Raw genomic sequence first — 13,305 nt, forward strand, 5'->3', positions numbered from 1 at the left:
GTTCCAATTACGCAGCTCGACATCCCTCTCAAGTCTGTAGGCTTAATATAAGACAACAACCCTCTGCCATTTAGTTTATTTTGGCATAAAATCCATGCCTGGATTTCACTAAAGGTCAATAAATCCTTGTGTTTATATTTAACACACAGACATGAATGATGTCAATCTTCTAATGTAGCACATGGCAATCAATAACCATTAATCCCAAAATGTCAACCGATCATTGTAAATGATATTGATAATGATAAAACAATACACAAAAATAAGTTAAAAAAAAAAAACATATACAGCTCCCACAAATCTCTATCTGTAGCATCAAAGTGCCTTTATGATCTACCACCTAAACTCTCCTACAGGGCTCCTCTCTGACCTTTGACCCCTGACTCACCTTCAGGTGTCAAAGGGCTCGGTCAGTAACTGGAGGCCAGCGGGCAAGTTCATAGGACCCAGCTGAGTCGTGTGCATTGTGGGGGAATAACATTTTATCATTTCATCATTATTTTGCTCTACTGAACTCAACTCAGGACACAAGAGGCACACGAGAGGAAGGTCAGGAAGTCATAGAAGGAGGGAGGCTCCTAAAAGGGAGCTACAGGGGCCAGAGTTTTAAACAGGATGAGGTCTGAGTAATGAAATTAAAAAGAAAGGTCACAAAACAATGGTCTCATCCCGACCTATGAGACAAACAAAAAACAACTGATCAGACACAACACAAAACAGATAAGAAGAAAAACATAAAACTGAGAAACGTGTTTTAATGCTACAGTGAGTTCCTATGGGACTCCTGGGTTTTGCCGTTTCCAGGGTGCATTTCCTGCATCAGTATTTATGGAGCATTTATGATGAGAAGCAAAGTGTTACTGGCTCAAAGGACGAGGGACTCCGGTGATGCAGTTCATCAGTGGAGGAATAAAGGCGTGCACTTTGTTCCTCTGACACGGGAACATTCTGAGGCCGATAAATCTGAACTCCTGCGTGTTTACGATGAGAGGCGTTGGAGAACAGCAGAAACAAATGAAAGAAGTCCTGTGTAACTTACGGAGCAGGTTCTGCTGCATGGAGTCCGAGCGGTACAGACTGACTGTGCTCTTCTTGAAGACGTTCTTCAGGAGCTGGGCCCTCTCCGTCAAACTGTAGACAGAGAAACAGTTAGCAGCGTGCTGAGCACCACAGGCAGCGTTAATGACTCATACATCAAGGCTTTGACCAAGCACCTCTGGAGCTGATGGACCTGCCAACTGCTCTGCCTGCTGCTGCAAACGCAGCAAGAACAAGAGAACAGCGTGTGTGTGGCCGAAGGCGCCCGTGTTCAGAACAAAAGCCTCTGGTGCTATATGTGCATACAAGTGTCTATAAGCACAAAACCATCCGCGCACTCATGTGGGTGTACCTCCACGTATTTGTTTCTGTGTGTGCCTGCAGCCCGCTGGGTCTGGGACAGCTGCCAGGCAGAAGGATCACTTTCAGCCAGCAGGAGATCTCACACTGCCTGCTGCAGGCCTCAGACCCCAGAGAGCAGCACAGACCTGCTTCAGCTGATACGGGTTCATAATGTATGGCTTTAATATAGGAGGGCAGTTTCTCTAAAATGAGACATCCACTGTTGGAGAGAAAAAAGATTGATGCCTACTCTTGTGACGTGATTACTAACATTACAGTCAAACTCCAGCAATTTAACAGCAATTTCACGATTTGTCTTTTCCACATAGGAATACTGTTGGCAGAGGAACTGTGAGTCTTTCTTAAAAGTGGAGGGATTGTCGGGGTGATTCTGTGACTCGTCCTCCAAGTTGAACTTGAGAGTTTGGATAAATGCGTCGTGTTTCTGGTGCCAAAGGAACAACAGCCAAGAACTAAGGCTTGGTTTATTTCATATGAGACAGTGGCAAAATGGTTCTTGGAATAAAAGGTGATCTGGAACTAACCAACTGCAGAGAAAGTTAAACCTGTGAAGAATGCGTTAAATTTTTGAATGTGTGTATTTAGATACATAAACAGAAGATGAGAATTATGACTTTAGCTCTAGAACAGTCACCCCTGCTTACACTTACCATGTTATTTTATGGCTTCAATTCCATCGGGGCAATAACTATTCATGTACTTATTTAAGGCATGTTTACTTTCATTCCAGTTGGAGGCAAAACACAAGGTCAGTTTCTGATATAAATATTAACTTATGGAGCAAAGACAGCAGTGATGAAGTGGTGTGTAACCATACCTCTTCCCATGCACTACTGCTCCAGGGTCTTTGGATAAAGCCTCCAGCTCCTGCACCTCATCCACCAGAGTCTTGAAGCACGCCTTCTTCACCCTGTCAGTTGAAAAAATGTTTACATAAATCATAACCATGTGAGAGATGCTTTTCAGTGAAAGACCCTCCATAAAAGTGCCACAATGAATATAGTACATAATAAAATTCTGGATTAGCAAACTGCCCCCGACACTGAATTGTTGAAAACATTTCCCATGCGCTAATCACAGAATGGAAACGCTAGACTTCTTCGGGAATCGGAACTACAAATCAGGCAGGAATTTCTTAGGAGATAGGAGTGATTCTGGAGGAATTTCCTGTATCGGATGTGAATTAGAGTGATGAAGAGCGAGGAGAGGAGAGAAGACTCACACTTTGTAGGCCACGTCAAAGACCAGCGAGGTGACTGGGATGAAGAACAGGCCCATCCAGAAGACACCCGAACTGAACATCATGGTTGCCTGTCACACACACACACACACACACACACACACACACACACACACACACACACACACACACACACACACACACACACACACACACACACACACACACACACACACACACACACACACACACACACGGTCTCAGGTCACTGTGGACCACGCAGGGTTCAACTAGCGAGCTGATAAAGAGAAGAGCTCTTCAAAAGAAGAAACACCTGATAAAGAGCAGACATTATAATCTTCTGTTGTGCTACATAATAAAAAACACAGGACAAAAGAAGCCTGAGTAACTTTCTGAATGTGGGTTAAGCCTCCGTGACTAAACGACACCGTGTTTTTGTTGGGATCCCCTCCGGGTGGAGGGAGAACCTGAGGAGCATCTGGACACTGGTATCTCTCTCACAGGGAAACAACACAAGTGTGTGCTGCGCTCCTGTCAATACATCGTGGGAGAAACAAGTGTGTGATCTCAGGTCCTTCTACTGTTACGCTCGATGCAACAGCCCCATTTAAGTGTAAGAGGTCATCAGTGAATTTATAACCTGGAACCTCTGTCCAGGTAGCAGCAGCTACTACAGGCACATTTCTAATCATTTTATTTTATAGCACCTTTCTACACAGTCAGCGTCGCTGTACAGCAATAGCACTTAAGACAACAATCATATTATCAGGTATGTGTCTGACTGTGTGAAAGAATGTCCTTTCAGAAACGCTGTCAATAAGGTTCTCGTTTACAGATTGGGGTGATTTTTTTGCCATCAGATGCTGCTCTAAATTAGCCAATGAACACAGTGCAATAACAAATGTTCACATGGAGGTTATGAACAAATAAATCTGCTAATGAGACAGCTGTGGTCCTCGCTGAGACTCATTCATCATTCCGGAAGAAAAACATGTTTGGATACGGTCCAATTTGGATTTGTATCATGCCTGGCATCTCAAGGAACAGCTTCTTCTCGGTTGATAGGACACAATTGACTAGCAGCATTATCTGTGACGATTTAAATTACAGATCACAAAGCGTGGTTGTGTCAGGAGGTTCGAGTGCAGAGACAGTCAGTCATCCTGGTGGGGGCAAAACCTTTCAGCCTTCTGTGTGAGGACGGTGTTTGCTTTGGCCTGCTGCATTGAAACTATCTGTCATTACATGTCAAAGAGCAAAACTCGTGCTCTCTGCATTGTAATGTGCCATTTGTTCAAAGTGCTGGGGCCTTTCCACAGTGTTTTTCCTGTAATGTGACACAGGTAGCAGCTATAGGATGCGTGTGCACACACACACATACACACACACACACACACACACACGAGAGAGATCAGTGTCAGGACTATCAAAGCGCTCAAATAAGTTAATCTGTTTGCTATTACCTGCAAATTGACTTTGATGTCAGACAAAACACTGAGGGCACAGGAAACCCCAAATGACAGGAAATCAAACGGGCCTTTTTCCTACAGTTTAAGAAGGGACGTGAATGAACAGAGCTTTTCTGTGTTGCCTGGAGGCAGAAAATGAAGGCGCTGAAGGAAAATTACATGGAGGCATGCAATAGTTTGATGTCAATTTAGAAACTACGCAGCCCTGCTGGAAACATTTAAAGTTTTTTTGTCATAAATCCCCTTAATTATTTTTATTCTCATCCAGTGTATCATGTATTTTAATGGGAGCTCACTTGACAGTGCAAAAATAAACGAGCGATTCACAGCGTAGCGTATCAAACTTAGGAACAAACCATCTTATTCTTTCACAAGTTCAATCTATGAACCATATTTACATCTCCACCTATGGCTCCAGGGCACAAATGATGTAGTTAAAGGGCTGATGCTTTAAGTATTTATGCTAAATTAAATAATAACAGCAATTACAGTTGATGCATTAACTCAAAATTAGAACGGTAAGACAGTTAGTAAGTAGACTTTAATAAACTGCATTAATTCCCTGTTAGCGCTCACATTTGACGTCAACAAATGTTTGCCTTCAGGGTCCATGAGTGTGAGCGGGGCCCAGTGTTGGTGGATGCTAGCAATGCCTCATACCAGGGGGCCCCTGGGAGCTGGCTGGGGTGAGAGAGGTCCGGGGAAGCAGGGCTGTACAAACTAATAAACGTGTCTGGCTGGACAGACAGTAGTGTCCACTGGCATGGAGGGTTGTGTTTTGATAGGACACTGACCCCCCTCTCGGCCACACACACAGGCGTCGAGACAAAACACAAGACTAGACAGACAGAATCTATCACACATGCACACGTTCACAGCGTAGATGCCAGCTCACGTATATAAAGCTGAATAACGAATGAGTGTTTTTACGCCTTCCAAAATGGAGAACAGGAAACCTTAGGTTATAAGTGGGTCAGTTTCCTAGAAGCCCAAATATAAACCTTCAGATCATTTAGCAAAACAATTTAAATTGTTCCTGTGCATTTCTGCACTTACAGTTTCATATAAAGATAAAAAATGCTAAACCTTCACTTATAAAAATGAAGAGGGAGGTGAATGAAGACTGCATCAGTGCAGTTTCTGAAACAGCATTATTAAAAGACGTAAATCACTCAACCTTGACAAAAAAACAGGGCAAACCTTTTTGTTTGTTTGTGCTTACAGACTTAATCAGGGGAGTCTGGCACTTGGTTGATCATCTCCTAAAGAAGCCTGCAGTCGCAGACTTCAGCAACTTGAGTTATGTTAATGCCTGACATTGTAATGGTAAATGTGAGATGAGGTAATCCACCACTTCATTATTCACTCCACAGGCCTACATTAGGCTCTACAGACTATAGGAACAACTTCATCAAACCTCTCTAGATGGACATCATCCCTGAGATCCTTATGTTTTAGACTGAAGGCACAATACTGTTTTATTACTTCAGTTTAGATGTTAGACCAAGTTGAATCCTACCTTTAACTTACATTTATCCTTCCAGAACCTGCCATTAGCTGGACTCAGGTAGCTTAACCACAACACTGTACGTGAATGTCTCATGTGAAAAGCTCAAAGGAAACAAAACATTGAAAACCTTCCTTCTGAAGAGATAGATCAAAAACACATTGCATGATTGAAAGTATAGATAAACGAAGATGGCAGATGTGACCATGTCCCAAAATGTCACCAGCAAATCTGTGTCTTTTTCATAATTCTTCCACTTCATGTTGTGCGTTACCTAACAAATACGGCAAGTCATTAACTCAAAAACCAGAGAGAAAAGAGATCTCCTTCTCTCTCTTTACATAAACACTATAACTGTCTCACAGCTCTGGCAAAGTAAATGTGATTTACAGTGTGTGTAGCAGGATAAAACTGCTCTTCTCAAGAAAACTGTACACCAGGGTCAGTTTTTAGTCCTAACCAGCAGAAGAGCCTAAAATATTTTACCAAACAAACACAAACATTTATTCAGCACTTATGTTATGTGTCCTCGTTGTGTGAATACATGAATGAATAATTAGATGTTTCCTCTAAAAATGGTTTTCATTCCTGCACCGAATCATCAATCATAATCTTGAACTGGTATAAATAACCCAGAGTGTTTTCCTGGCACACTACAAACTTCTTGGTGAAATGATGCTTTTCTGAGAAACATTTCTTATCACGCAGAATAAGCTGTGAAAACATCTGATGCACACTTGCCAAAAAAAGCCGCACTGATGACAAGCACTTGACTCAAGTGGCAAAGAGACGTAGCACTGCACCAATTTTGAAAAGTAGCAACTCTGTGTGCGTGCGTGTGTGTAAAGTGAGGAGAGAGGCGGATAAACTGCCCTGGAGACAGTTGTGTTGATGGCAGAGACGAGTCAGCAGACGGCAGGTCAGTGCGAAAGATTCTGCACCAGACACCTCCCGAGGTGAAGCTAAGCTGCTTAAGGTGGCAGACTGAACAGAATAATCTGACATTTTCTTTTGATATCTATATGGCATGTCTGACTTTTGTGAGGTGGAAATAGGATGAGATATTTGGTTTGGGTCTGAGCCAGTTTGAGCCGTTCTGAGGACTGTATTCTGGGGATGGATCTTGCACCTGTCTTGTTAATCGTCCAAAGGATATTTTGCCGGACAGTGATGGATGCATCCACATGAAGCAGAGCGCTGCTTAGCGTCTCTTATTAAAGGCGGTGAGCAGGGCAGTGAGTGAGAGCAGAAACAGGAGGAGCAGGGAGTTCTGGTGTCTGTTATGCTCCTGGCCCCTCCGGCAGTTTTTCAACTGGTGGGGAGGATTAACAGGCAGAAAAACAAAGAGGACAAAGAAGGAAAACAAGTAAAGGAAAGTAGAAAGACAGAAAGCACGACATATTTGAGGATTCAAGCACACACTGGCTTCAGTGAAATAGTGGGTGTGGGGTTAATTCAGGGTTAACAATAATCCTGCTCTTCAGAGCCAACAGTCTCTTGGAAGTAGAGACTGTGTCTCTGATGCATTCTCAGGTTTCGGGGAGATGTGTCCCTGTTCGATGATATACTGGCATCTTCCAGCTGGGACAGGGGCATAGGGTTACCAACTGCCCACAGGACACCATTACTGTCTTAAGTCAAGTGCTGCGGGGTGTGGATGAAAGCACCAGAGCAAACCAAAGCATCACAGACAGAGGATAGAGTGAAGCTAAACCCCTCACCTGTGTGTGTGTGCGTGTGTGTGTGTGTGTGTGTGTGTGTGTGTGTGTGTGTGTGTGTGTGTGTGTGTGTGTGTGTGTGTACTGTATGTACACTATATGACTGAGTGCAAAACAATTCGGTGCACGTGTTGTTAGTTAGGATATTTAGTGCTACAAACATACAACCCAGTCCACAGGCTGCCAGATGCCAAAGATAGTGTTGCAGGACTGAAATATTTGAAGGACAGGAGCACATGTCCTCCTCAGTTGCACTGTATATATTACTGTAATACTGTATATAACAGTACTATGCTTTGAAGGTGTCTCATCACCAGTACTGGTGTCAAATCTCTACACCAACCTGAGCTGCCTGTAGTCTTAGATTTAGCATTGATATGTTGACATGTGCCCATCCAACCTGCACCTTTATTGTAATTTAAAACAAGACACAAATTAACCTTGAATCCTTGGCTCGTAGTGCCAGTAGATAATGGGAACGTGTGCTGATGGGACAACCTAGACATAATCCTTATTCACTCTAAGCAGGACTACTATTGTGCTGTGAGGTAATGTAAACTGTTAAGAATGAGGGCTAACAAACACACAGTACCAAGAGTGAAGAGAAGAGCTTTTCTTTTCCTCCTGGCTGCATTGTCCCAGCCGTTTTCTGTTAATGGCACCCTGCTGTGTTGTTGTTTTGTAATACTGAGATGCCCATTTTCATTCCTAGAATGCACTGGGAAATGTCACCTGTGGGTATTAGGGTCACAATGACCACCTGCGGTTTACCATAAAGGCAGCAGTAACATTCACATGTAAATAACAGCCCAAATACCGTAAGGTCCGCGGCTGATTTCTATCTTTTTAACACAAAAACTTGCTGTAGGGAATGTGTGTGTACACCAGATGTACTCTCACCTCTCTGCTTAGCTTCTACACTGCTTCGCTATTTCTAAGTCACCTGTAGATACTCAAAGCCGGGGGAGGGCAATGTAACACAAACATTGAGCTAATTGGTCCAATTAAGTCATTACACAACACAAGCCAGAGGTCTGACAGTTTACACTCTTCTGGTTCTCCTTACAGCGGCCCCTGTCAGGCCTAAAACGGAACCCACCAGCATCTCTCAGAAAATAAATTGCAGTATCATCAGACTTTTAAAGACTTAGAGGAAGTTTCAGTGACAGAGTGTGTGCACGAGTACATGGCGGTGCGTTTACCTCGCCTGACATGTCAGGAGCCAGAGGAATGAGGGGCCACAGGGAGGAGTAGATAATGAAAAACACCACCCATAAGCCAATGCTTCCCCAAATGGCGATGTGACTGAACTGAGAGGAGAAAAAAAAAACAACGAACGAGATATTGGTCATTCATTCATTTGGCATTTTGTGGAATTTAATTTTACACTTCTAGCTTCTAGTAACTTGGAGGAGTTACTGTACCATATGGTACAGGTCATTTCACTGAGTTTACAAATACAAGCCCATTGAGAACAAACCATAAAGAGATCAGGAGATAAGAGGAGCACGTAAAGTATCTCACAAGCGTCCACTGTCAAATAAAAGAGAGGAACTGGAAAGAGATAACAGAACCTGAGCGAGAGAGGAGAGACCCATCAACTTACCATGGTCCAGGATGAGGTCTCAAGGCCAGCTTTAAGACAAACTGTGATGACCACAAACTGCAGAGACACAAGTTACACTGATGTTAGACTAATTTAAAGTTCTTTTTAATTTAAAGAGTGTGAACTGAACCAGATCTGCCGACAAAGTGAAAGGTAGAAGTACAACTGATGCTTATTCACTAAACCGGATAACCCCTGGTTCACACACTTGAACTGTTTCTGCTGCAGAAACCCCGTCTGTCAAGAAGACTGCACTTACTGTGTAAACCATGTTGCCCAGGAGAAGATAGTCTGGAGTTTTTCCACTGCCAAAAACTGTATCTGTGAAGGGAATCAACAACATGTGCTTTTATCTCTAAAGCAGTCTCGTTTTAGCTGCTTGGTTTAATGCAGCGTTCCATTAGGTGATCCAAAGAGTAAACAACCAGACAGCAGGATATGACTTTAAATACACGTCTGTGTGAACTTCAGTGTAAAATGCCCGGCTAGAGATTGTGATGAAAAAGCCGACATGGGAACATAATGCGAAAACCACAGTTAAATGTTTCCATTACTGTCCTTAGAGAGAGGCTGGAATGTTAATTCTGTCTTTCGCAACTATTAGCAAGGAGTGTTTCTATGAGAATCCATCAGTTAGCGTAGACAGCACGATTGGTGTGCATTAATCATGGTCAGAATTGCAGAGATCTGCCGAGTTCACGGGTGAAATAGAAACACTGCGTGGGACTGATGTGTCTGACTAAATGGTTATTTATTCTGCCATTAAACTGGAATCCAAGGTTTTAAGACCACTGTTACTTAAATAGAACTTCAAAAGAAATACTTGAATGAATGAAAGTAAAAATTAACCGTAAATTACGAACATATTGCTCCAAACTGCCCACATGGATTTGAGGTGGAGCGGTGAGTAAAATGTCAGCAGTGTGCGACTGCCAGCAATGAAACAAAGAGAGGCTCCCTCTCCCTTTACTTCCGGCTGGTCACATGTCTTGTGTGCGCTGAGGCTTGGCTGACAGCTTGTCAGTCAGAGTGAAGGGGCTTGGCGCCTTTGTTAGGAGAGCAGGCCCAAGCTTGTGTGGTCCTCAGCTCTGGCCAGCCAAGATTTACCCGCTAAAAGATCTCTATTCTCTCTGCAACCCCTCAGTGTGCAAAAAACGCCCAATCGACAACGTATAGATAAAGTTATCTATAGTTTTTTTAGAGTAAATCTTCAGTTTTCTATTACATATTATATATAAATGATATTTATCTCAACTGGACAACCATTTGGATTGTGTGTAGCTTCTTACAATGACTTCTGTGGCTGTTATAGTGTAGTCAGTCTTGTTGGAGCACACACATGTTTGCAATTCCTGACTGTACGTTTGAAGGGAAAGCTAATTAAGACAAAGAATGCGTGTTTGACCATCCTTCCTCTTTATGCACCAAGTCTGCTGAGAGTCGTGGACAAGTCTCTGGGAGCTACTTACCATGCTGGAAGGCTTTAAGGGGGAACCAGAAGAGGATGACGGAGTGGAAGAGGCCGTTCAGACAATGGGCCCAGAAGACCTGCAAAAAAGGGGGGACGAAGGCAGGAGGGGAGCAGGAGAGCGTTGGGGGTGGGTGGCGGCAGGCGGTTTCAAGAGGGGAGAGAGAGTGAGAAAGAACGAAATCATGAGAAAAGGGTGTGGGGAGCTCCAGCCTTCCCGGTGACCCCTGACCCGGGCTCTTTGTGCCAGCTCAGCGCTAGGCTAAGTGGTGGTTTTGTCGGGGCCTCCTTGCTGAATGGCAACCCCGCTGACAGACACGTTGTATATCCTCTGTGTCTCTTATGGGGGAGAGTGAGGTTGCCGAGTGTGTGTACAAGCAGTGAAAGGCAAGTGGACAATGTCAGTGTGCAGATTTTAACTTTAACTATTTTTTTTTATAAATCTCGCAGCATTTAGCAGAATCAAATAAAAGGTAGCAGTGAATTTGAAAAAATGCTAAACAGACATTCCAGCCTCAGCTAGAGGTGAGAAGAATATTATACTATGTTAAAATATGTAGTGCCAGCGTGAGGGTTTCCTCTCATTTCACTTCATTAAACTTCACTCCTTTCATGTGAAAATACTAACTGGTGTAGAAATAAATGACAGGAGAGATTAAACAAGCAGATATCAGTCCAGACACACACACACACACACACACACACACACACACACACACACACACACACACACACACACACACACACACACACACACACACACACACACACACACACACTGGGAGTCTGACAGGCCTGACAGAGAATCAACTGTTTTCATGGCAATTATTAAAGGCTTGGAAACTCGTGGTGTTGATCACCGTGTGTGTGTGTCTGTCTATGCATGCACGCAGCCTTTGGATGATCCGTTTAAATCAATACTCCCATTCCAAAACCCACCTTTACATTATGCAACGTCAGAGCCAAACAAAACACTAATGGGCGATGTAGCATGAAACAGCCGTGAAATCTATTCTGCCAAAAACCGCTCCACATTTTCACCCGTCTTCCTCCTCTGTGCTGACCTAGACGTCAACGCTCACACCAAGAACTGGACATTCATCAAACCCAGCTCCAAGCTTCCTAAAACCTACCGTAGCTAAACCTAGGACTTCATAAACTGTAGAAATTGCCGGTGATTACTATTAATTTCAGTGATTTCAAAAAGATTGATTTATAACCCAGTTATAAATACTATATCAAGAGAGGAAAATGGAGAAATAAGAAAGAACAGGGTTCTAGACTATGAGGCTTTATAATACACCTTGGCCTCTGTGACACAACCTCCTCACCTTTTCTAGTGGCCAAACAAAGTCCCATAGCAGCCACCCCCACCCAGGATTACCTCAGCCTCACACTGCGTACACAAAAGCCAATACGCTGAGTGGAGGGTGGCTGGAAGCTACCCCCACTCGTCTGTCTCTACGGTCAAATGTGTACTAAATTATCACTAACATATTTATGCCAATTAGCCTCCCACTGACAGGCTCAGCTCTCTATCAGCCTCCTCCTTAACTCTCCCATCCCAAACACAGTGGGGGAGCAAACAAGCCCCTGGACCCCCTTCACAATAATGAATGCTAATGAAATCAATAAATGTTCATAATCATTTGTCACAGTAGGATCCTCCTTTTCACCCCTCCAGCCACCCTGCTCTTTCTTCCCTGGTATCCCAGCACGTTGCTAAGAAATGAATGCCTGATTTGTCCTGTAAAGACTTTGCCTTTTGTGGAACTTCCTAATTACCAAAAAGACAAACCAATGAAACCAGCAATTAATATCAAGCCAAATATTTCCGGAGCTGCCTCTCCATTTCATTTTGAACAAGAAAGATACAAAGTTGGGAGACGTGGGAGATGGTAAAGAGAAAATGCATAGATAGCAGTTTACTGCAGTAAAAGCTATACGTAATTAAAAGTAAACAGGTGACACAGTTAAAGACGCACTTGTCATTTCTAGCGTCACTTATCACTCCCTCCTCTCACCTCAACCCACACAGCTTTAATTCACAAAGACCGTATCTGTTGTTGTGTACAAAAGAGCCGGGCGTGCAGAAAGATGGGCTTCAAGGGGCCAAATTCCTGCTGGATTTTCTCGCCTCGCCTCAGGCCAGCTGCAAGGAAAATATCTCAGGGAAAGAGTGGACAAGCCAGCAAAAACAACCTGCTGACCTGGCTGAGTCATCATTTATGAGTCTTGGGAAATGTGCTCCAAACAAAATTGAAGTTCATTTGCCTCTAACTATCAGACACATACTTTTCTGACTCTTTTTTGGCGTGAAAAAATTAAAGTCTTCAAAAAGCCCATACAGGAAAAATCTGTCATATCAGGGAATTCAACCAAACATTTCATGTGACTGATCTAAATATGAGAAGATAAATATCTGTCTAAGTCAGGTGAAAACAAAATTTACTTTCTACTAAATCATGTACATTTTGATAGTTATTAATAGAAGGTCTACAAAAAAGATTATTTTTCACATAGCTAACTGCATCCTGAACACTTAACTCCATTGTACATTTGACAGCTTTGATCAGCTGTAACTGTACTCTCATTTACGTATATGTGCATGTGTGTGTGTGACGTGTGATCAGACAGCCTAGCTCTGACAACAGAATTCCTTACTTAAACAAAATGCATAATTGTTATACAATAACAGGACTCTCCCTATTCCCTCCTTCCTGAGATTCCTCCAAACCATCTGACCTTCCCTGGCCCAGACTGCCATGGCCAATCCATCTTTAATCCACCTCCATGTGGCGCTTACCAGGTCACCACGCCTGTGAGGAGGTCCAGGAGTCTCTGGCTCAGCATGGAGAAAGGAGGAGACGTCTTTATTACTAGCAGGGGAAAGTTAACAGACAGCCCCCGCAACCAGACAGAATAGGTCAAACTA

The 13,305-nt window shown here is 43.3% G+C and overlaps 1 protein-coding gene across 7 annotated transcripts in view; it reads right to left on the minus strand.

Annotated features, from left to right (window-relative positions):
* The window catches only part of atp8a1 (ATPase phospholipid transporting 8A1), a 72,255-nt gene that overhangs the window by 2,633 nt on the left and 56,317 nt on the right, over positions 1-13,305 (minus strand). For 4 of the 7 annotated variants that reach the window (XM_029165551.3, XM_029165554.3, XM_029165552.3 and 1 more), the window contains 7 exons: positions 10,372-10,450; positions 9,162-9,223; positions 8,903-8,959; positions 8,499-8,606; positions 2,624-2,712; positions 2,219-2,311; positions 1,040-1,131 (listed from right to left, as the gene is read on the minus strand). In XM_029165551.3, coding sequence (XP_029021384.1) covers positions 1,040-1,131; positions 2,219-2,311; positions 2,624-2,712; positions 8,499-8,606; positions 8,903-8,959; positions 9,162-9,223; positions 10,372-10,450 — 580 coding nt within the window. The other 3 variants (XR_008695895.1, XM_055512430.1, XM_055512432.1) reach the window with 3 other exon arrangements.

Source organism: Betta splendens, chromosome 10 (genome assembly GCF_900634795.4).
Source record: "Betta splendens chromosome 10, fBetSpl5.4, whole genome shotgun sequence".
Lineage (NCBI taxonomy): Eukaryota > Metazoa > Chordata > Actinopteri > Anabantiformes > Osphronemidae > Betta > Betta splendens.